This window comes from Mixophyes fleayi, chromosome 3, assembly GCF_038048845.1.
Source record: "Mixophyes fleayi isolate aMixFle1 chromosome 3, aMixFle1.hap1, whole genome shotgun sequence".
Taxonomy (NCBI): domain Eukaryota; kingdom Metazoa; phylum Chordata; class Amphibia; order Anura; family Limnodynastidae; genus Mixophyes; species Mixophyes fleayi.
This window is the reverse complement of record NC_134404.1, coordinates 203,126,919-203,152,744: the sequence shown is the minus strand read 5'-3', so window position 1 is coordinate 203,152,744 and position 25,826 is coordinate 203,126,919. Positions and strand designations below refer to the sequence as shown.

At 37.4% G+C, this 25,826-nt stretch overlaps 1 protein-coding gene across 1 annotated transcript in view; it reads left to right on the top strand.

The window, feature by feature from the left end:
• Window positions 1–25,826, top strand: part of TRDN (triadin) — a 535,205-nt gene that overhangs the window by 94,312 nt on the left and 415,067 nt on the right. The window contains exons 9-11 of the mRNA XM_075200931.1: window positions 2,604–2,663; window positions 21,027–21,086; window positions 25,367–25,426. Of these exons, the coding sequence (XP_075057032.1) occupies window positions 2,604–2,663; window positions 21,027–21,086; window positions 25,367–25,426 (180 nt within the window). The remainder of the gene's footprint in view (window positions 1–2,603; window positions 2,664–21,026; window positions 21,087–25,366; window positions 25,427–25,826) is intronic.

The window sequence follows — 25,826 nt, the reverse complement described above, 5'->3', positions numbered from 1 at the left end:
CTAATTTAAGGAGGCACCAGCTGAACAATGTTCTTTACAAAGCCTAGACTATCACCGCCTGCCATAGGTCATTGCTGTATATATAATGTAGCCCTATTATTCACAACCTGAGGTTCCTGCAGTGACCAGCCTCCATAATAATTTCTGAGTGATGGAGAAGGGAGGGATCGACAGGGAGCTAGAAGTAACAGACATCTTATCACTCTAAGAACACTGCAACCATCAAATCAGGAGTTGGACATTATTGTGAGTTAGGGGTCAGATCTTCTGAAATTCAGAGATGATTATGGAACAGATCCTCAAATTGCTAGTGGGACCAAGGATGGGATGCTTAAAAAAATATAACGTAAGGTGGAAAATCCCTTTTCTCCTATACAGTTCATGGTCAGTACAGTGTTAATCCACATTACACTTTATACCTTAGGCTTCCATTATCCACAAGAACATTGAGGCAAATACCTAGGGCATTGGAACCCTTAAGGGGGCTCAGAGAAGAGCTACAGCACTGGAAACTGCTGTGTGTTGTCTAGCCATTCTCATCCTTTCTGTCCTGCCTATGACAACACACTAAATCACTACCTAAAATCACTACCCACTCTATTTCTGAGGTTTTTATCCAATTGGCTAATGGGCTGATGCCCATCTAAATAAACCTATGCTGGCCAAAAACATAGGGATAAAAGAGATTCTTTATTACATTTTGGGCACCCTCAAATGGTGCATTGCTAAGAGTTCAACTCAGTGTTTAACAGACTCAAATATACCCTCAGAATGATGTTATCTGAATAAAGTGCTTTTGAAATTGATATTTCCATGGTTTTATAATGGTTAGATGTTCCTTATGTATTCATCAGAGTTACAATCTATGATATTTGAAATGATAAATACAATATGAAATATGAAAGATATAAGAGCGAACGTTTAGAAAAATCTAAATTAGCATGTAGTATTCAATCTCTGTATTTTACGATATGTTTCATTAAAAGGAATATATCCTACCTGATGCATTTACCTGTCATTTGAGCTGTGACTGTCTGTGTATACTTCCTTTAGAAACTTTAAAAAGAAATCTTTTAGATATAAAAAAAAGGAATAGACCTTGAAATATTGAAAGAGCCTTTTGTAAAATAAGATTAAAACACTGTCCAGTAGACATTAAGTTTAGCCTATGTGTATATATTTTGCTAGGGCAGATGGAATACTAATGATGTCTGAAACTATATTATATATATCAGCTTCTTAGTGTTTGTATTCATTTATATCAACTTTAGTAAGCTGACCCTAGTAATTGTAGCAATAAAAATATTTTATGTTATGTACTTACCAGAATTGAATCAAGTATTCCTAATAGAGAGAAATGAGGCGTGCTTCCAAACTCCATCTTACTGGAAATGTTTGCTGCTCAATATCTTGGATTAGGGATGAGAAAATGCTGGGTACTCAATTTTGTAATGACAGCAGGCAGAGAGTTAATGCACCGTGCATTCTGTACCACACAATACAGAAAACATAACAATGTCTTAGATTTCCTTCAATGGAGTTAGTGGGAATAGTACATGTACAAGAGGTTGACTTTCATTTAGATTTAACGCAAGGATTCATAAAACAAACTCACTTCACAACAATTCCAGATATTACATGATGAACATGTAACGAGTATTCAAGACTAAAAAAAATATTAATTACAATTTAATACACAATTCCTATTCCAATTGATCCCTGAAAGACATAATTTCTGCAATTCCATGTGTTTTATAAATATTGCTTTATTAAGCCCAATTGTTTCCATTCCTGACCACATTAATATTTTTTGAATATGCATTTAATGGTGGTAGACGGGGACAGACGATAGGTGCACTTTATACGGGCTTCTAGGCACCCATACTGTAATAAAGTGAGCGAGTCCATCATGACTATTGCCTGTAGTAAGAGAAACAAAACATTGAAGACATTACAACACATGGTAGAAAAATGTCAATTTCTTGCTATTATTGTGCAGACTACATCACAGACTCCGGTAATGTTTCCTCCCTTTATCAGATGTGTAATTGATCTGACAATGGGTGGAGAAAATCCATACTGAAACCTTATGGTGCTTGCAATGTATTCTGCACAATAATGACAAGGAATTGATTTTCTAATACCACACTTCTGTTGCCCTGTCTTCAGTGTCTTTTGCAGGCCATTCAGTTACTTAATCTAAGCGGTGTATGGTCTTATTATCTGATTATTGGAAGGTCTGAAGACACATCTATAAAATAAAGTTCATTCAGGAGACATAAAACACCTCATGATTTCATTTTAAAGTAGAAACACTGCACAAGCCTAAACCCACATATGCTGACAACCGGAGGCGGAACTAGCGAGCTATGGGCCCCAGTGCAGAGAGAGGGGAGGAGGGAACTGGGGCTCATGACCTTTTGCATCTGCCATGCAGTGGGCTCCATTATTGTTATGGGCCCTTGTGCACTGCAACTGCCTCTAATAACATTGTTTTATATGTTTTCTTTATTACTCTTCCTGTTTTGTTAAACTTTGGGAATTAACTGCATTCAAAACTAGGATATTATTATGGGTAAATCACAACATTTTTTATATTTCAGAAACTCAAAAACCAAAACCTGAAGTGAAGGATAAATCTGACAAGAAAGCCCCAGCAAAAGGTAACATGCATATATAAAGAGGATTCATCTCTTCCCTACAACATTTTGGGGGTACAGTTTTTGCCCATGTTATGCTGGTGACACAGGGGCACTCTTTTTCTGAACATTCAGTAGTAGGCAGTGTAAGGACTGAGTTCCTGTTACATGATCTCAGCATTCATACAGCTTATCCAAGATTGTGTTTCAGGATCTCAGCATTCACACTGCTGGTATTTGCAGGCAAACAGAAGAAGTGACCATTGATTTTGAGCCCCAAGAATAAAATCTACAATTGTCATTTTTAAATGTGTTTCAGTATTTTCCTACACTGTCCCTGGCAATAACCTTCCCACTAAATGTTTTATCAACGCCACTCAAAGCATTACTAGGAAAAAAACACTGGGTAATTATCCCTATATATTGCAAATCAGGAGAAATAATTAACTTTATTCTCCTTTCATCATCATCTTAATTGTCATCATCATCATCATCTTAATCAACATTTATTTGTATAGCACCAGCAGATTCCGTAGCGCGTTGGAATTGGTTTCTTGTTTTTGGATCTTTTTACATAACGACAAATGTTTTAATAAACAAAAAACAGTATGATTTATTTAATAATTTTGTATTAAGAAAATTTTTCTAAAGTAGGAAAGCAGCATTAAATTATTATTTACATTTGGGGAAAAGAACTTTAAAAGCCGGTTAGGAAAAGTATCGTTTAATGTTGTATTGAATTGTGTCATTTTTCTATGTGGTTATGTAAATACATAATTTATATAACTGAGATTTAATTATTGTACAGCACAGAAACTATAATTTTATTGCACTGTAAACATGCTCAACCTGCTGATGTCATACTTCGCCACAACACTAGCAACTTAAATTAGGGATATATGACTATATTTGAATATATGCTATATATGACATTCTTTATATAAAATAATTAAAATGGTGTTTTTAGTTATGGACACTGCAGGCTCACTGTGGAAGGATTTGGAACTATATCATAATGTAACAGCAAGTTAACCTCGGTTCTCTATGATGTCATCGCAGTCTGCCCATATGGCCAGTCACTTTAAAGACCTAACTGACATCAGCAGGAGAACATGATATACAATTCCAGTCTAAACCCATCACAAATGTCACCACAGTTATGATCCGTGTAACAGCAGCCAACTACAGCTGTTCTCATCAATCTGAACTTCCCAGAGGGAAATGACAGTGACACAGAATTGGAGATGAAGCGTTTCTTTCTTTAAATTTGGCACATCTATGAATGTGATGGCATTTTCATGTTTTCACTGTTGCGAAACCACTTGCACCCACTAAGCAAGGAAAAGAATGTCTAGTTATTTAAAGTGTTAATTATTTTCTATGCAAACACATTTGCCATGTATGGTGGTACATTACCAAGCAATCTATCATTTTCTTGCAGAATCATTTTATATTAAGAAAATACATTTTAAATATGAGTAAGATGCTAATAATTTAAATTATTCATTTACAGGTTGAAATATATCTATTATCTTATATACATATATAAATGGAGCATAGTATTCTGGGATGAACAGTGTGCTTGAGCACCTGTTGCACAATGTGTCATTTCTGACACCCATCTCTAGCTTTGCCACGCTTCCAGTGTTACACTGTGGAGTGGGCAGGATTAGTGCAGTACAATCTAGCACATTCTCTTCACTTCTTGAGATGCCAGATCCCACCGATTGTCTAATTACGTCATGTACCATATCTGCATTCTATTCTATTACCTGGTTTCTCCTCAGACAGCCTGACTTTCACTCGGACTTTCTTGTGTTTTCACTATCTCTCTGATTCATAGTACTTTGTACATTATTCCAAGATCTACTCTATACCAAATTCTCATACTTTTGCCTTCATACTGTACCAGTTCTGCAAAGTGACATTTCTTCCAACCTCTATTCTTACAACCCAGCCAACCAATTTTCCACCAATCAATAATCTCAAATACATTCGCTATTTTTAGTAGAGATGAGCGCACTTGGATTTCCTGAATCCGAGCCCACCCGAACGTTGCCGTTCCGAGTCGGATCCGAGACAGATCCGGGTATTGGCGCCAAATGAAAACTTGAAACCGAGGCTCGGAGTCATAATCCCGCTGTCAGATCTCGCGATACTCGGAACCTATAAATTCCCCGCTAGTCGCCGCCATCTTCACTCGGGCATTGATCAGGGTAGAGGGAGGGTGTGTTAGGTGGTCCTCTGTCCTGGTAGATCTCGTGCTGTGCTGTTTAGTTCTGTGCTGTGCTGTGCTGTGCTGTGTTCTGCAGTATCAGTCCAGTGGTGCTGTGTGCTGTGCTCTGTCTTTTTTGAGTTCAGTGGTGCTGCTGGGTCCTGTGTTGTGTCCTTTTCAGTTCAGTGGTCCTGTGTCCTGTGCTCTGTGCTTCTAAGGGCATAGTTATTTCCCCAATATTCCCAAGTGTTTAACAAATTTAAAAAAAGTTATAAAAAAAAATACCAAAAACTAATTTTAAAAAAATTTAATTACAACAAAATTTAAAAAAACAATCCTGCAGTATAAGCCCATTGGTACTGCAATATTACCAAGTTCACACATTCAGCAGTAAAAGTCCAGTGGTACTGCTGCAATATTACAAAGTTCCCACATTTTGCAGAATCAGTCCAGTGGTGCTGTGTGCTGTGCTCTGTCAATTTTGAGTTCAGTGGTGCTGCTGGGTCCTGTGCTGTGTCCTGTTCAGTCCAGTGGTGCTGTGTCCTGTGCTCTGTCCTAAGGGCATAGTTATTTCCCCATTATTCCCAAGTGTTTAAAAAATTAAAAAAAAGTTATAAAGATTAAAAAAAAATAGAAAAAAAAATTTTTAAAAAAATTAATTACAACAAAATTTGCAAAACCGATCCTGCAGCATAAGCCCATTGGTACTGCAATATTACCAAGTTCACTGATTCAGCAGTATAAGTTCAGTGGTACTGATATATTACAAAGTTCACTGATTCAGCAGTATAAGTCCAGTGGTACTGCTATTACAAAGTTCACTGATTTAGCAGTGTATAAGTCCAGTGGTACTGCTATTACAAAGTTCACTGATTCAGCAGTATAAGTCCAGTGGTACTGATATATTACAAAGTTCACTGATTCAGCAGTATAAGTCCAGTGGTACTGCTATTACAAAGTTCACTGATTCAGCAGTGTATAAGTCCAGTGGTACTGCTATTACAAAGTTCACTGATTCAGCAGTGTATAAGTCCAGTGGTACTGCTATTACAAAGTTCACTGATTCAGCAGTATAAGTCCAGTGGTACTGCTATTACAAAGTTCACTGATTCAGCAGTATAAGTCCAGTGGTACTGCTATTACAAAGTTCACTGATTCAGCAGTATAAGTCCAGTGGTACTGCTATTACAAAGTTCACTGATTCAGCAGTGTATAAGTCCAGTGGTACTGCTATTACAAAGTTCACTGATTCAGCAGTATAAGTCCAGTGCTACTCTCCTGTGCCGCATATAATTTTTAAAGGCTTTGCCGAGTGTGTGTGGCTTAGGGGTACGCTCTCTTGTGCTACATATAATGGAAAACCAAAATTTGGAGGATAAAGTAGGGAAAGATCAAGACCCACTTCCTCCTAATGCTGAAGCTGCTGCCACTAATTATGACATAGACGATTAAATGCCATCAACGTCGTCTGGCAAGATCGATGCCCAATCTCCTAGTACAGGGCATGTAAAATCCAAAAAGCCCAAGTTCTCAAAAAATAGCAAAAAGAGAAACTTAAAATCATCTGAGGAGAAACGTAAAGTTGGCAATATGCCATTTACGACACGTAGTGGCAAGGAACGGCTTAGGCCCTGGCCCGTGTCCATGACTAGTGGTCCAGCTTCACCCAAGGATCTAAGCCCTCCTCCTCCCCCCCCTACAAAAAATTTAAGAGAGTTATGCTGTCAGCAACAACAACAAAACAGCATAGAACTCTGCCTTCTAAACAGATGACATCACAAATCCCCAAGGCAAGTCGAAGGGTGTTGTTGGTTGTGAACCCTGACCTTCCCATCACTGTACGGGAAGAGGTGACTTCATCCAGAATTTGCAGCACGCCCTCTGCATATGCTGGAAGGATCACCCACAGTCCAGTTAAAGATTTGGCTAATGAAGGTGTGAATGTTGTACAACGGGAGTAGGATATTGATGTAGCTGGCGCTGAGGAGGATGTTGATGATTATGACGCAGACAGATACCAAATTGCCTTTCTCAATTTCTATTTATATTCTAGATTATATAACGGCTGAATAGTTTTCTATTTTACTCCTAGTGGAGAGGGGATCTGATGCAGACAGATACCAAACTGCCTTTGTCCATTTCTTTGTATATTTGAATTTCTAGTTCTACAGTCTATGCAGGCTGCTTTATTTATATTCAACTACAAGTGTAGGGCGGGGGGGGGGGGGGCATAGATAGCCACCAAAGTAACGTGGTCCATTTAATTTCACTTTCTAGCTCCACAGTCTGTGCAGCCTGCTTTTTTCATCTTCAAAGTATTTATATTTACAAGCCTTGCAATCTAAATTAACTAGAGGTAGTGACGTGGTAGAACTCCAAAAGGCAGTTTGGAAGCCCCTGTACAAACTGGCTCTATTATTTAACTGAGTTGTCCCTCCTCCAGTGTGTACTCGGAAAGAGTTTTTAGTGCAGCGGGGAACTTGGTCAGTGAGCGGCGAAGGAGGTTGCTTCCTCACAACGTTGAAAAAATGATGTTTATAAAAATGAATAATCAATTCCTCAATGAAGTACAGCACTGCCCTCCAGATAGTACAGAGGGACCTGTGGTTGTGGAATCCAACGGGGACGAATTGATAATGTGTGAGGAGGAGGAAGTACACACTGTAAGGGGAGAGGAATCAGAGGTTGAGGATGAGGACAACATCTTTCCTCAGTAGAGCCTGTTTAGTTTGTAGTTGTACAGGGAGAGATGAATTGTTATTTTGGTGTGGAGGCCCAAACAAACCAATCATTTCAGCCACAGTTGTTTGGTAGGCCCTGTCGCTGAAATGATTGGTTTGTTAAAGTGTGCATGTCCTATTTCAACAACATAAGGGTGGGTGGGAGGGCCCAAGGACAATTCCATCTTACAACTATTTTTTGGGCATTATGTGACCATTCAACAGTCGTTTGTCATGTTCAAAAAGTAAAAGAAAATTAGAAAATGTCAACAAATTCAAAAAATGTAATCAAAACTTAAATTCCCTGTCATTATTTTAAACAAGAGGGTTTGACGTGCTAGAATTAGTGTAGTGTTAATATGTTATAAACACTACACTTGGAACTTGGAGGAGGTATTGTGGCCCCGGTATCCAATTTAGTACCGGGCCACCCCACTACGCAGTCCAGATACTTGTTTGGTGGAATTCTGACCAGTTGAGGGAGTAACTATTTATTATATTGTGGCCCGGTATCAAAATTAGTACTGGGGCCACCCCACTACGCAGTCCAGATACTTGTTTGGTGGAATTCTGACCAGTTGAGGGTGTAACTATTTATTATATTGTGGCCGGGTATCAAAATTAGTACCGGGGCCACCCCACTACGCAGTCCAGATACTTGTTTGGTGGAATTCTGACCAGTTGAGGGTGTAACTATTTATTATATTGTGGCCCCGGTATCAAATTTAGTACCGGGGCCACCCCACTGCACAGTCCAGATTTTTTTGGGGGGAAATTCAGAGCCGTGGAGGGTTTTTTATTAATTATATTGTGGTGACCAGACCACTCCTCTACGCAGTCCAGGTACATTATTCGGTGCGATTCATACCAGTTGATGGTTTTCTTATTATATATATTGTGGTGACCCACTCCTCTACGCAGTCCAGATACATTTATTGGTGCGAATCATACAAGTTCAGGGTTTTTAATTTATATTGTGGTGACCACTCCTCTACGCAGTCCAGGTACATTATTCGGTGCGATTCATACCAGTTGATGGTTTTCTTATTATATATATTGTGGTGACCCACTCCTCTACGCAGTCCAGATACATTTATTGGTGCGAATCATACAAGTTCAGGGTTTTTAATTTATAGTGTGGTGACCACTCCTCTATGCAGTCCAGGTACATTATTCGGTGCGATTCATACCAGTTCATGGTTTTCTTATTATATATATTGTGGTGTCCCACTCCTCTACGCAGTCCAGATACATTTATTGGTGCGAATCACACAAGTTCAGGGTTTTTAATTTATATTGTGGTGACCCACTCCTCTACGCAGTCCAGATACATTTATTGGTGCGAATCATACAAGTTCAGGGTTTTAAATTTATATTGTGGTCACCCACTCCTCTACGCAGTCCAGGTACATTATTCGGTGCGATTCATACCAGTTGATGATTTTCTTATTATATATATTGTGGTGACCACTCCTACGCAGTCCAGATACATTTATTGGTGCGAATCATACAAGTTCAGGGTTTTTAATTTATATTGTGGTGACCCACTCCTCTACGCAGTCCAGGTACATTATTCGGTGCGATTCATACCAGTTGATGGTTTTCTTATTATATATATTGTGGTGACCACTCCTCTATGCAGTCCAGATACATTTATTGGTGCGAATCATACAAGTTCAGAGTTTTTAATTTATATTGTGGTGACCACTCCTCTACGCAGTCCAGGTACATTATTCGGTGCGATCCATACCAGTTGATGGTTTTCTTATTATATATATTGTGGTGACCACTCCTCTACGCAGTCCAGATACATTTATTGGTGCGAATCATACAAGTTCAGGGTTTTTAATTTATATTGTGGTGACCCACTCCTCTATGCAGTCCAGGTACATTATTCGGTGCGATTCATACCAGTTGATGGTTTTCCTATTATATATATTGTGGTGACCCACTCCTCTACGCAGTCCAGATACATTTATTGGTGCGAATCATACAAGTTCAGGGTTTTTAATTTATATTGTGGTGACCCACTCCTCTACGCAGTCCAGGTACATTTTTTGGTGCGATTAAGACCAGTTGATGGTTTTCTTATTATATTGTGGGGACCACTCCACTACGCAGTCCAGAAAGATACCTCGTTGCAACGTTTTGGACTAATAACTATATTGTGAGGTGTTCAGAATACACTGTAAATTAGTGGAAATGCTTGTTATTGAATGTTATTGAGGTTAATAATAGCGTAGGAGTGAAAATAAGCGCAAAAACTTGATTTTTGAACTTTTTATGCTTTTTTCAAATAAAATCTGAATTCAAAACCTTCAATCCGAACCAAAACCTTTCGGCAGGTGTTTTGCGAAACAAATCCGAACCCAAAACATCGCGAAAATCCGAATCCAAAACACAAAACACAAGACACCAAAAGTTGCCGTTGCACATCCCTAATTTTTAGTAAGGATCTCCCATGGCCCATGCTCCTTTAACGAAATTTGTAACAAGATTTTTAAATTGGTAAATAGTTATTCCTGTAATGGCATACAAAACAATGATTATACTGTTCCATTATTGACTGTCTGCATCAAAGGAGTAATTTTCTGAATTTAGATAATAAAGCAATAATAATCTCTGTTTCAAAAATGTATTACTTAATCATTGTATGTAAGAAAATATGAATTTGTACAAAGAAGACCTATATCTGAATATTTCTGGAAGTAAAACATCCCATAGTATACTATATGGTCAAAAGTATTCGGACACTGACCATTACACCAACAGGGACTGTATTGACATTGTAATTGTATTCAAATACATATACTTTAATTTGGAGTTGGTCCCCCTTTTGCAGCAATAGCAGCTTCCACTATTCTTGGAAGGCTTTCCATAAGATGTTGGAGTGTTTCTGTGGGAATTGGCGCCCATGCATTCTGCAGAGCATTCATGAGGTCAGGCACTGATGTTGGATGAGAAGGCCTGGCTCGCAATCTCCATTGCAATTCATCCCAAAGGTGTTTGATGGGGTTGAGGTCAGGGCTCTGTGCGGGCCAGCCAAGTTCTTCCAGACCAAACTCCTCAAACCATGTCTTTGTAGTCCTTGCTTTGTGCACTGTGGCACAGTCATGTTGGAATAGAAAAGAGCCTTCCCCAAACTGTTTCCACAAAGTTAGAAGCAAAGTTGGAAGCATAGCATTGTCCAAAATGGCTTGGGATGCTGAAACATTAAGATTGTGCTTTACTGGAGATAAGGGGCCTAGTCCAAACCCTGAAAAACAGCCCCATACCATTATCCCTCCTCCAACAAACTTCACAGATGGCATAATGCAGTAAGGCAGATAGCATTCTCCTGGCATCTGCCAAACCCAGACTCACCCATCTGACTGCCAAACAGAGAAGCATGATTCATCACTCCACAGAACACATTTCCACTGCTCCAGAGACCAGCGTACATGTGCTTTACACCACTCCATCCGACGCTTGGCATTGGTCTTGGTGATGTGAGGCTTCCATGCAGCTACTCGGTCATGAAAACTCATTCCATTAAGCTCCCGCCTCACAGTTTTCGTGCTTACATTAATGCCAGTGGAAATTTTGAAAGCTTTTTTAATAATACTTTTATATTCTTAATTATACTCCTGTGTACATCAGGAAATAGTATATAAAAAAATGACCACATCACATTTACCTACAAGGGTGTTACATACATTTTTATGAAAAAACAAGAAGTTTAATTGTTCTTGACATATTTATTGTGAAATACAAATAAGTGTAGATGATATCACTGTTTTTTTGTCTTAATTACATAATAAAATAACAATAAAATCAAACAAAAATAGAAACAAAACCATAATTATTGAAAAAATCATTAATATCTTGGTTTTTTTTGTCTTCAAACTTTGTTTTGTCGCTTTTCTCTTATAAGTTTTCTCTATGTCGTCTCATCCAGCAGTAGTCAGCCATCATGCTGCCGTCCCATCGACCCTGGTATCTTCTTTCTACATCTTTAACGGCTTGGTGGAATCGTTCACCCTGGTCTTCATTGTAGTCTCGTAGATTATTCAGGAAATGCTCAATATGAGAATTTAAAACATGTACCTTTAAACTGTTTCTGTAACTATTAAACATTTCGCTGACAATTTCTTTGTAGTTTGGATCCTTGACATTGCATAAAAATTTTGAAATCACTTGTTTGAACGAAGTCCACTCCAAAAGTTCCACAATATTCATTACACGCCCAAAATGTTCATCTTTTATTAACTTTCTACTGTCAGGGCCTGTAAAATGCCTTCCTTCAGTTTAACGTTGGATATGTTAGAGAATTTGGTGCAAAGATATTTAAAACTTTCTCCATCTTTAGGCAGTGCTTTTACAAGTTGTTTCATCAGTCCTAATTTTATATGTAGAGGTGGAAGTAAAACTTTATTTGGATCTATTAAACTGGATTTGATGACATTATTATTTCTAATTTCTAAACTTTTTCAAGCTGGCCAATTGTTTTTTTGGCAATGTAAATTTGTAGCTCTGCTATCCCATTCACAGAGAAAACAAGGGAATGTATTCCTATGTAGTTGTAGTTGTTGTGTGTGTGCGTACTGTTCTTTTAGACAGTATGGTGTTTAGGCCCTTTGTTAATTTCAGCTCCATGTGGACCTTAATCTGGCACTGGGCAGGAGGAAGTTTTATGACGAGAACTGAATTGTAACGTTTTATACTACCCACTGAATTCATTTAAGACAATGTTTTATAGTAAATGTAGGCAGAATACATTTGTTATTTTAAAGAATATGAAAAAAATTACATTCATAAATACACGTTTTGCAAAAAAACATGATGTGATATGCGAAATCGGGGGTCATTTTCGTGTTAGGAAGCCAAAAATCACAAAGTATCACATAAATTTGTTTAAAAAACTTTTTCATCGCAGACCTGTATAATTAACAGGCGTGGCCAAATACTTTTGTCCATATAGTGTACCTTAAAAAACTCAAGGCAGCAATAAATCGTGTCAGTTGGGACTTTGTCTGGTGCTCAGAAATCCAGAGTTACATATGTATTGAAGAAGCACTATACAAACACTATAAAAGAAGTTTTGAAATTATCAATATTCAAAGACATTTGATAGATTGGCAGCTTAACTGGGACAAGGGAAGCTCAGGTGAAATTGAATGCTATGCACTGAATGTTATGTGACTTGTATATCATTGAAGTACCCTTGATGATAAGTGACCTCATGAAGCTATAAGATCTGGTCAGTGCAAAGGTATCTTTTTATTTTTTAAGATCTTAAACTGCCAAATAACTCTGGGTTCAGAAGTGTAATTTCCATCAAAGGTCAAATGGTCATCTTTCCCAAAGCCACTAATGATTTTATGTGCATTTAGAGCCTGGTTCATCACTGTAGCTTATAGGTAGTCCTTACCCCCTAAATCATTGGTAAAAGTAAGTGCTCTCTGACATGTATCCAGTCATCATCTAAGTCCAGTGTCTTTGTTATTACAGGGTAAGTTTTCTGCATCAAGTCCAAAATGGGGGTTATTGTTTCTGGCATCTCTATGCGTTTTACGCATCCAGCTTGTCAATACGTAGTGCTGCAATATCAGTTCTAATAAGATACATTTGCATTGGTAAATTTACACTGATCTATGAGACAATCTCTAGGCTTTATCTTTTTCCTTATACTTCTCACTATCAAAGTATCTAGTCTTTGTTCAATAAAATGCTATACTCCAAAAATGTTTCAGTATTACCTTTTAATTACAATTAATTCAAAACAGGGGTCATTCTGCGATCCAATTTCTTCTTTCCCTACGCTGTCATGTTTTTTACAGCAGCAAATGTATACATTCTACTGTAAGCATTTCTTAATTTTGAATAACATCAAAACTTCGTAGAGAATATAGGGTTCATATGGAAGATTGACAGGCATAGTTTTACCTGTCATTAGTTCATAACTATGAAACTTTCTCCTTTGGGTTACACACTTAACAGCAATTCTAATTGCGATCAATCATTACCACACTGCAAAACTCTTGGCTCTATTGAGTTGCTACAAGAGAACACATGTGCTGCATGACCTGTCCAACAAAATGGGATCTATTATCACATTCAATGACTTTTGCGAAACTGTGATCACTAAATACCCATGTCCATAGAATTTAGCCCTTTTTGTAATGATTTGCTTTTCACTATGGGGAGCACTTCTACCCTTTTGGTTATTACATTAATTACTATACATGAATATTTGTACCCTCCTTTGGCTGCAAATATAGCCTAGCTGTATGCTTCTTTATGGTCCTTAACTAAATACATTATTTGGAGAAAAGGTTGGGAAATTTTGCCATTGGCATCTGTACACAAATGAGATATGAAACATGTACCTTATGAAACATTTGTTTAAGGTTGTTTTCTTTTCATAACCTGATTTTTCTAGACTATTGTGTGACCAAGCACTCAGTAAATAAATATTAAAGGTTAAGCCATCAATTGGAACATAAGATTCTTATTTTGCTAACAGATGACCTGTTGGAGTAAATATCTTAAGAAGATCTTTTGTAAGGGGTATTTTTCTACTAATGAGAACTAGGTCTGCCTAAGGATTTTTAAATATTTCAGTTTGGATAATAGAAACAAACAAGTTTGGTATTTTTCAATGTAATATTCCATGTTAGTCTACATCACTGGCAACAAGGACAAAAGGTGTTTCGGAGAATCTGTACAGTATATTCTTTTTATAAAATAAACTAGAAACATATCTGAAACCCCTGCACTTGTTTTAGATCTAGCATATACCAGGATTTATAAATACATTGTTCCAACAGCACATGCAAGATTTGGTGCTCCAGTCAAAGATATTTGCAGTGTATTTAAAGCCTATTTTCTCTCATATCCCCAACAAGATCAGAGCCTCTTAACATCTCATAAACTGGTTCAGCTTTTTCTGCAGAATTTTCTATCAAATTTCTGGTGAGCTTTACCAGGTCTAGAAATCGATACATTTCTTTTTCTCTAAAAAGAGTTCCAAACAATTAAAAAATATTTAATTATATTTTGCATTGGTTTCTTGCCATTTGCAGAAAGTGAGACATGATTCCTGTAAAGTCTTACAGATATGATCTTCCTTTATTGCCGTTACATATAGTATCCTCATTTCTTTTTATTCTCTATTTTTCAACAAGACTAATCTACAGCTATCCTGATGGGCTGTACAACATAATTTTCCAGTACATAGCCTTTATGCCTTCTGTACACCAGACCTGGAATAGGTCACACTGTGTCACGGTGTCAATAGATTCCGGGTCTTTTACGATGCGAATCCTAGGATCTGCACAGTTAGCGTTTACACTAACAGGGCGCGGAGTCTAACGAGCAGATGGTGTTCACCAGGAACTGCCGCAAAGCAGTATGGTCTTAGCTGCATCTGCTTGCAGGTCACGGCCCCTGCCAGAGTACTGAGCGAGACCCTCTTAGAAAGGCAGGAGAGTAGAATGAACTAGATAGGAATGTCAGCCTTGTAGACAATAAAGTAGCAGGTACTTGAATAGAGTGTCAGCTTGCAGACGACTTCAATAGAGTAGTCGGTACCTGAGTGGAGCGTCAGCTTTGCAGACAAGTAGGATAGCAGGTACTTAAATAGAGTGTCAGCTTTGCAGACGAGTAGAATAGAATAGTTGGTACCTGAGTAAAGTGTCAGCTTTGCAGACGAGTAGAATAGCAGGTACTTGAATGGAGTGTCAGCTTTGCAGACGAGTAGAATTGAATAGTTGGTACCTGAGTAGGGTGTCGGCTTCGCAGACGAGTAGAGTAGCAGGTACTTGAATAGAGTGTCAGCCTTGCAGACGAGTAGAATAGCAGGTACTTGAATGGAGTGTCAGCTTTGCAGACGAGTAGAATAGAATAGTTGGTACCTGAGTAGAGTGGCGGCTTCGCAGACGAGTAGAGTAGCAGGTACTTGAATAGAGTGTCAGCTTTGCAGACAAGTAGAATAGAATAGTTGGTACCTGTGACAAGTCTGGCTGTCCCATGTTAGCACAAATAAAATAATTGTAGCTTTGAAGACTATTCTTGGTGTCCTCATGATGGATTTTAAATTCTTTTTTGGCTAGAATAATGGTTACCCCTCGAATAAGCTGAAGGTGAAACGTACATCGGGGCGTGATAATGTTAATTGTGGCGTCACAGACCCGGAAGCTTTAGCGGCTGTGTAGCCACGGTAGTCAGCAATTGTATCTACACTGTCTTTGGAGGTTTAATCTCTATATATCAAGTGGCACATAATTCTATAGAGCAGCAGGGACATTTAAGTCTATCAGGCATTAGTTGATACGGCACTTTAGGGATAAAATTGGTCCACAGCACTATAAGGCTAGTGATGACAGGGCATCATATGATTAACCACCACACCGATCCATGTTATTTTTGGTCAAGTACTAGTCTCCTAATCCGCATTTTAGTTTTGACAATGTATTTTTCTTAGTTGAATGTGCCTTTTAATGTCACAATTTACAAGGCTGCTTAGTATGGGTGGTCTCTACAACGAATAGGCTTATACGGATACCAAACTAAGACTATTTGTCCTAATATTGTATGAAGAACTATCTGGTTGCCCAAATGACCAGCATATGATTCATTAACCAACATATAGATTCTTAGAGGCGTGATTTGCATTATTGACAACAACTAGCAGGATATCACAATTGGGATTTATGTTTTCAAAACCACATTAAATTACATTATATAATTAATTATTGAAGTGGTTCAATTTTTGCAATTTTGCTACAATGTATTACGTGTAATCATGCACTCTTCATGTGCTTCTTTCCTTGATATATTATATTAAGTACTAATAGAGGAATATTGATACATGTTGATAACATCAATAAATATATCTTTCTCCATTTATATACATTTATTGTTACCTTTTCAACACAAGAAGATTCACTTGGTGCCTTATATATAAAGTTACACGTCCCTTGTTGACATGTAACCATTCTTAATACACGCCCCAGTTTTAGAGGTTACCTCTGGCTCTTTTTATATATGAGTAATTACCTGGGATTATGAATTAAAATGAGACACATATACTGAGATTGGATATTTGAATCTAATTTATTCCATTAAGACTGAATATTCAGCCATCTGATGTCCCACATTCTCTTATAACATATTCCAAACGGTTTATACGCTGAACGTCTGATATATATTTTTTAAAACTCTCCTTTTTTTCCATTTCTTTTTTCACCTATACTTACCTTTTATTGTTTTTAATATTTCGCCTATATGTAACTTCTGAAAAAAAGGCTTATTTTGCCCAATAATAAGAATATTATGGTTAAGAAATTATATATATACGATAACTCTCATTGAATATCAGTGGATTGTAGTGCCTTCTGTCTATATACTTAGACCGGACCTCAGTCTTTTTGTTATATGATTGGCTAGAATAATGTCTTCCTCTAAAGGTAAATTGTCCTTGACAAGCACTATTCTGGTTCCTATAGTGTTCTGATTTCCCTCATGTTTATCTTACCAGTATATTGGACATTGTTATTTTGAGGAGCTTATTATTGGGGAGGAGGAACAGACTGGGAATCATTTGAGGACCTGGCCTATGTCTCTCCTATGCTTGTGTACACTCTTCCCCTTTCTCGTTCTCTATCACAGCACTTTAAAGGTATCCACATCCTTGGAGAAAAATAACTTTTTCAGAGATTTTGAATGAAACTTCTGCCTTCAAAAATGAATAACCTTGAAAAATGGGATTGTCATATGTTAAATTTTAACATTCATTTATCAAATACTTCTAAATATTGGAAGAAGCTTTTTTCAGGTCACATAGGTTAAGGGACTATTTTCATGGCCTCAATTTAGACAAGAGAGAGCGTTTTTCAGATGTTTCCTAGAAGTCAGTAAAACTTTTGCCCTGCCACATTTACCATATTTTCCATCTGTTCCTGAATATCCATTTTCCATGCCTCTTGGGTAGTGTTAAGGTATTTTGAATTTTCTGGAAACAGTCTTCCACTGTAGATATATGAAGAGAAGATATTGTTTTTCCATCAGACTTCAGAGAATATGAGTGACATATATTATGGCACATATATAATCCCCAAAACAAACCACTCATTTCCAAGGACTGGCTTACCAATTTTCCCCAACATATTCTTATTGATAGATCTACAAATCTCATTAAGCCAATGTGTTACACATCGTAGTCTTCCACTAGTGCATCCACTGCTATATCACAGGTATATGGATCTCTCCTGGTCACCTGCAGTAGTCTTGAGCACAACTTCTTCATTTGTAAACAATCACCTACTGTTTGTTCTGCTGCATGGGAGCGGCCATCTTGGATTCAGTTGGGTGAACTTTCAGCCCAACAATATTTCAGTAGCTGTAATCACATAATCTACGTCACCAAGAGGTATTCGGATCACCCTATTTAAACCTGCTTCTGAGATCTGCTCATTGCCAGAAAAAACATACTTTCTCTCATGAGGGTTCCAGTTCTGTGTGCCTGGTTACAGGTGCTGGGGTTTTAGTTCCAACAAACAGTTCCAGAGTGTTGCTATGGTGGACTCCAGTTCCGTACTATGGCACAGACTCTGGTCCTAGATTCCTATCCTACTAGTGCAACTCAGTGAAGTCCAGATGATCAAAGGGTTTATCAGGCCTCCAGATTCTGTCACACTCCTGCTTCAGCAAGATCCAAGGGTCCCAAATCAGATCAAGAAAAAGAGACGACTGTGACATAATGCAACTGCTATGTACATTTATCAGCATTTCTGATAAATCCAATGAAATGTTAATGTATAATCACACCCTATGTAGAGCCTTTGCAATCCATGGATAATACACATATGTGCTATTAAGGGCACCTCCCAGCTGTGGCCACATTACCACATTCTACCATTGCTTCTTCTGCCTCCCTCTTCTCCTATTCAGAAGAACCTCTCACTCTTCATCTGCAGAAATATTAATTATGGTAGTTATTGTCTTGTCCTTTTGTTCTTTCGTTGAAGCATTTCTCTGAATTTTTCCCTCATTTCTAAATTTCTGGTTCTCCCTGCTGGACCAGTGGCTGGTTTGTTCTCACCTGAAAAGGGTTGTCTTGCCTAAGAAATCATGTCTCAGTGTATGATGTTTCTTCACGTGAATGTAACTCTATTTTGTTATTGGCCTGTTTTCCATCCAATGTATCTGCTAAATACCATCTGATCTGCCCTTTCTCTGACACATAGCATCTCCCTGCAATATTTTGAATTTTGTTTGGACCCAGTGCTTTGCCCATTGGTGGCTGTGGAGTTGCAGGTGACATGCTATGTATGCAGCTGTCATGCTTTTTGTGCAATCAAATGGGAATTAGTAGAGTATTGTGGAATAGAAATGTATTTTTAATGATTACAAAACAAAAAATACCTCTAATCAGGTTACAGAATAAAAATAAGATGCCTGCAATCTGTACAAATAAAGGTTAGATTAACAAGCTCTGCAGTATTTTACGTAATAATGTTACTAGAGCTATAAAGACTCACAGTATTGCTCTGGCAAAAGAGGAGAATGAAAAGCTGGGAGAATATGTTCAGACTGAGGAAATCAGGACTAGAGAATACTCTGCCAACAAGGTCTGTCTATACGGCTGAACATTATTATTAGCAGTGGTGAAAGCCAACAGCTGAAGTAGCACATTCTTGCAGCCTGATTCAGTATGTTCAAAATGATTAGCAGCTTTGGAACATATGAGCACAAGCCTGGAGCAACGAAGCATTATGTCCAGCAAATGTACTTTGTACTGATTATGGCTCTATATAAACAAAAAATGACACGATTATTGGCATATGTAATGCATATATTCCCATCTTTTGTATGCATTTTTCTGAGTTTAAGTTGTATTATTAAAATTAGTAGATAATTATCAACAAAATAAGATGTTAATTGTTATGCAAAAATATTACAATAAATGTAGAAATGTACGTGATACGAATATAGAGTAATATTTTGACTAAGTTATCTTGTTAGAAGGATCTCTACCTGTACAGTATGCTGTTGCTACACTATGCATAGAGGGATATATAATCTATACAGTGATCAATTAAACACATTAGAATTAAGTGATGTACATTTATAGTACAATCACAAATGGTCTTTGATGGGAAGCTGGCAACACAAATACAATTGCAAATGGAAAAAATGCTATTGTCAGTAGCAACAAATCAACTTCTACCTAGAAAATAAAAGCTAACATCTGAATAGTTGCACCACATTTTGCCTTTGCCATTCTGTCATAAATGTCTCCAGTGGAACAGTAAAACTACAGTAGGCAAAGTTTCATGTAAACCAAATCCGGTTTGGTCTTACAGATACAGCTTAGGGTAAGATATTGGCCTATCTTTTGCAGGTATTATAAAACAGGTTATACATATGAAACACTATTTAGCGTGATCAGCTAACATTCAGTTCAAGCAATCACATTTATTCCCGCATAGGCAATAGAATAAAATGATTCACATTATAACATCCACATTTAGACTTTATTGAGTTTTCTACTCTTTGATGTGTAAGATTTGAACCTTAGGCAAAATTGTTTACAAAATGACAACACTGTCTTACTCACTTAATTATGTAATTTTATTGAAATATTTAATTCCCTTTAATGTTAGGTTTCTTGATACTTTTTTGTTATAACATGGTATTTTTAATAGAAAAATGTAAGCGCAAACTTTGATGGCAGAAAATACTGTAATTGTAATTAGCTCATCTAGTCTGTCAATACCAATAGCTACTGTAGTGTTTGTTCTTTGTGTGTGTTTTTTTTAAATTTTGGTCAGTGTGTTTTAAGTGGTGGGGAGTGTAATCTTGTGTAGGCCTGTTTCCTTTATAATTTATTTTAATATATAGATTGTTTTATGCCCATAACATAAGCACAGCCTGGCCTGTTCTCTCTATCACATCATTGGTTTAACACTGCAACCAATGGAACATTTTTAAAAAAGAACAAAATTATAGAAAACAGTTAATTTAAAAATATTTTATTATCTTTTTTATTAAAATTTCCAATAAACATGTTTTAATTAATTGAGGAAAAATTATATTTACATCTATACTGTGAATAGTAACTTAGTGTCAAGGCAGCTTCTGCCTTACAGCGCTGGGTTCAATTCCAGACCATGGCCTTATCTGTGAGGAGTTTGTATGTTCTCCCCGTGTTTGCGTGGGTTCCCTCTGGGTGCTCCGGTTTCCTCCCACACGCCAAAAAACATACTAGTAGGTTAATTGGCTGCTATCAACATTGACCCTAGTCTCTCTCTCTCCCTATCTGTGTGTCTATATTAGGGAATTTAGACTGTAAGCTCCAAAGGAGCAGGGACAGATGTGAATGAGTTCTCTGTACAGTGCTGTGGAATCAATGGTGATGATGGAGTGTCTGTATGTAAGTGTAATAAAATATTTTGTGTTCTATTGCAGAAGTTCAAAAAGAAAAGACTAAAAGAAAAGTAGAGTCTGGGAAGAAAATTCCTTCTAAAGGTAACACGTTAATTGTAATTGTCAGAATTTTTGAATATGGATTAAACATATACAAATGAAAAAGAATGGAACTGTAGATAATTAGCTGTACTGGAACAAACTACAAACTGCAACATTCAAGAACAGGAATTATACTAGACATCCAACAGAGGGTGTGGATTATAGTGTACTTTCTTCTATAAGTAGTGAACCAAAGTTGAGATTTCACAGTTTAACCTAATCATTTCAGTAGGAAATCTATGATCCTTAAATCATGCTGATTGCTAATGCACACTTTCTGTGATATACAAACTATTCTCTAATGATTTTTCTTGTTTAATCATAGCCATTTCATGGGATAGATCAGTGATGGGCAACAGGTGGCCCTATGAGCCTTCACCTGTGGCTCTCAGCTCCTACCTGCTTTATTGTCCGGTTTATCTGTTATAGCTTGTAACACTTGTTTGAAATGCCTGCTAATATGCTAATACAGAGAGGTGTCTATTTATTTGATTAAATGTGTTGTTTCAAATTATTACTAAGATTTAGGGCTAGATTTACTAAGCTGCGGGTTTGAAAAAGTGGGGATGTTGCCTATAGCAACCAATCAGATTCTAGCTTTTATTTATTTAGTACATTCTACAAAATGACAGCTAGAATCTGATTGATTGCTATAGTCAACATCCCCACTTTTTCAAACCCGCAGCTTAGTAAATCTAGCCCTTAGAGTAATGTGCCCCCATTTGAAGATTAAAGGGCCGTACCATGTGGTCCCTCAAGTTATTCAGGTTGCCCATCACTGGGATATGTATATACAAACTAAAGTGCATTAATATTAAGTAGATAAAAATCTGCATCCTTTTCAGTTGTTGCTCCTTTTCAGTAATAAAAGAACTTTTGGCAAAAGACTACATAACTCAACCACATAAATCTAGTTCTCCAACTACTTATCCCTCATCTCTAATAAAAGTTAACCCTCATCCAATCTCCCTAACTCCCAGTAATGCAATTGCTTATAATCATGTAAGTAACTCAAGAGATTTGAAGGTGGTTAACTTTTTTTCAGCTTTCCTAGTGCATATGGTAAGCACGATCAGAGAAACCACTCAGCATGCAGAATTACAGTAACAGGTTTAAAGATGAAAGTAGATCCAGAGTCCAGAAAATGAAATCTAAACCATCTAGAAATAGAATGCAGACAATATTCTATAAAGAATATGCCACAACACCTTAGCTTTGATAGATTTTATGTATTTTTACTGTTTCCTGATTTTTGTTATTCACTGTACATATATGAATATTATATGCTTTGCTATATTTAATATTCCTATACAAACTTTATGCATTTATATTTATATAGCTAGATGTACTACAATGTGGTGACATATTAATCCTGACAACTTAACAGAAGTAAACAATAGGTAGGATGGGGTGAAAATAGGGCAATATAGAGAAGCAGCATTTACAAAAATATATAGATTGGCAGATGGCGACTCCTTCTTCTTCGGAGAACAGAAGGGGAAACTGACAACTAAAACTATTCCTTTCAATCATATTTAGTTAATTAATTTATTCTTCATGTGATTGGATACAATACAGACAAAGCATATGAAATTTGATAAAAAAAAAAAGTTGGTCTGATCCTAGTGATATACCTTATATGCGTATTGTGATTACATAAATTGCTTTATAACACAGCCTAAATTTTTCATTATACCTTAATTTCCATTGTAATGTTGTTATTTAGACATCTGTGATTTAATATATAAAATAAGAAATGCTACAATTTCTTAAAGATACAATGCAAATGAGTGAAGTTATTTTGCCACTTTTCCAGAATATGAACACCTAGGGCCTCATGTAGAGTCGGACATAACGATTTTATGTAGTATACTGAGGTTGGAATAGCCTCAGAAATGCCTCTAGTAGGCATATCTATTTTGGCTGCTTTGTCTTTGGTGAAAGATCCATGCTGATGATGGCAGCATGGACCTTGTGTAGAAATAAAAATCAAATAAATAATTTTTAAAAAGAGCGCCTTCCCCAAACGATTTAACTAGCCCTAGTGCAAGCTCCCCTAGATATAACCAGCCGTGTGTTGAAAGGCACAAGGGCTCTTCCCACACCCCTGGTGTGATAGGTGCGGGGTAATTAATGAAAAATCAAGGAACCACAAGTGCCAGCAAGGCCAGGTATAGAGAGCCCACTGGGGCCTGTAGTGCACCAGGGTAAAGTGTAAATAAAACACACACCCAGGGGTAAATGTATGAACATGCGGGTTCTTCAACACCCGCGTGTTCAGCGTGTTTGGCGATTAAATTTCAAGCGGCGCTGCATTGTAAAGGGGAACTTCCCTTTACAATGCAGCGCCACTTGAAATTTAATCGCCGAACGCGCTGAACACGCGGGTGTTGAAGAACCCGCATGTTCATACATTTACCCCCCAGTGTTAGAAATACATTTATTTATTTTTTTAAATATCCCTATACAGCCATTATTCATCCTCTTTATTTGTCACCTAAATCCGGCTTGGCAGCCATGCCATCCTCTTCATCTATTTGTCATGCTTCAGTGTAAATCACAGCTATGGAGCTCAGGATGTGATAAAAGCATAAAGGTGTTTATCGATCAGGAAACACAGAAAATTAGTACCAAGCAAATATTGCTTATACTGCACAGGCTTTTCTGAGAAAGTCGAATACTGGTAGCAAGGAATACTACAGAGAATGGTAGAATCCGGAGTAGTGATGTCAGCAGTAGAATGTGAAATTCCGAGAGCACAGGAGCAGCAGGAGAACAACCCATAATGAAAGGCAACAAAACAACAATGACCAGCACAGGAAATATAGGCAGGTATAAATAGGGAATCTCCAGATGCAGGAGATAATTAGTGCAATAGGTTAACCCCTAGTAATGAGAAGGAGAAAAGACACAACAGCAGCACCTCTGGTGAATAGAGGTACTGTCAGATAAACATTAATGTAACAAGTCCAGGGTCCTGGAGACATAAGCTGCCTATACAGAGCAGCATGCAGTGCAGAAAGCCGCAGGCAGATCCTGGCACTATTATAGAAACATGGATCATGGCCTTGGCAAAATGAAAAACCACAAAAGCTGCCAAGGTAATAGCTCACTAGGAGCTCTCGTCGCAAATGAGTTCTTACTGGCAGTGCAGTCTATATCATACAATACTGTACAAAAGTTTTAGGCAGGTGTGGAAAAATGCTGCAAAGTAAGAATGCTTTCAAAAACAGAGGTGTTACTGGTTTATTTTTGCCAATTAACAAAATGCAAAGTGAATGAACAGAAGAGAAAACTAAATCAAATCAATATTTGGTGTGACCAACCTTTGCCTTCAAAAGAGCATCAAGGCATCAATTCTTCTAGGTACACTTGCACACAGTTTTTGAAGGAACTCGGCAGGGAGGTTGTTCAAACATCTTGGAGAACTAATTACAGATCTTCTGTAGATTTAGGCCAACTTAAATCCTTCTGTCTCTTCATTTAGTCCCAGACAGACTTGATGATGAGATCAGGGCTCTGTGGGGGTCATATAACCACTTCCAGGACTCCTTGTTCTTCTCCACATGGAAAATAGTTCTTACTGTTATTGGCTGTATGTTTGAGGTTGTTGTCCTGCTGCAGAATAAATGTGGAGCCAATCAGACGCCTTCCTGATTGTTTGCATGATGGATAAGCACCTGCCTGTATTCCTCAGCATTGATGACACCATTAATCCTGACCAAATCACTAACTCCATTTTACTGAAATGCAGCCCCATACTTGCAAGGAACCTCCACAATGCTTCACTGTTGTCTGCAGACACTTATTATTGTACTGTTCTCTAGCCCTTCGGTGAACAAACTATGGGAATCAGGGAGGTATAGATTTTTTTTAAAGAAAAATATTATTTATTTATCGGCTTTACATGGCTGTGACCAATGATACACTTAAAACGTATAAGATGCTGGTAATGTAGGATACACGTATCTTACAAATATGTACGCAATTTGTGCACTATTCCGAGTTGCACATTTCATGAAATATGTGCGGCTCAGAATTCTAAGTAAATTACAGGATGCAAATTAGGCATAGATTATGAGGCCCTTAGTTCCTATTTTACATAAATAACTGGATAGATGGCAAAATAATGATATAACTTGGTTTCACTCAACTCTTAAGTACTTCAATCAATTTGACTGAGGGGAAATCAAAATACTTTTGTTTTGCAATATAATAATTGATACATTTTGAATTACTGAATAAATCCTGAAATGCTATGTATATGTCTACTTATCTAGATGTTGATAAAGAAAAGCCTGATACAAAAACAAAAAAAGAAAAGAAAGCACAAGCCACAGGTATATGGAGGGACAGTATGCTGATTACTTGTAGATTCTAATAGTGTAGATGTTCTATAAGGTGTAAGTTTATTTTTTTTACGATATTGTGGGCATTTCCCTGTCAATTACAAATTTTAAGACATTTGGTAGCAAACATAAGAGAAAAAATGTGATGATGCTGTCACTCCTGCAATTTACATGTCTGATACATGTTTTGCATAAATGTATGTTGTGCAAGTACTACCTGGTTCTCTGTCCCTTTTCTACTACAGTCTGTATACAACACATACCATTTCTTTTACAAAGTCCATGCTGTACTTACCTACACCAGCACTCCACCACCAGGGGGTAAATGTATCAACCTGAGAGTTTTCCGGCGGGTTTGAAAAGTGTAGCCTATAGCAACCAATCAGATTCT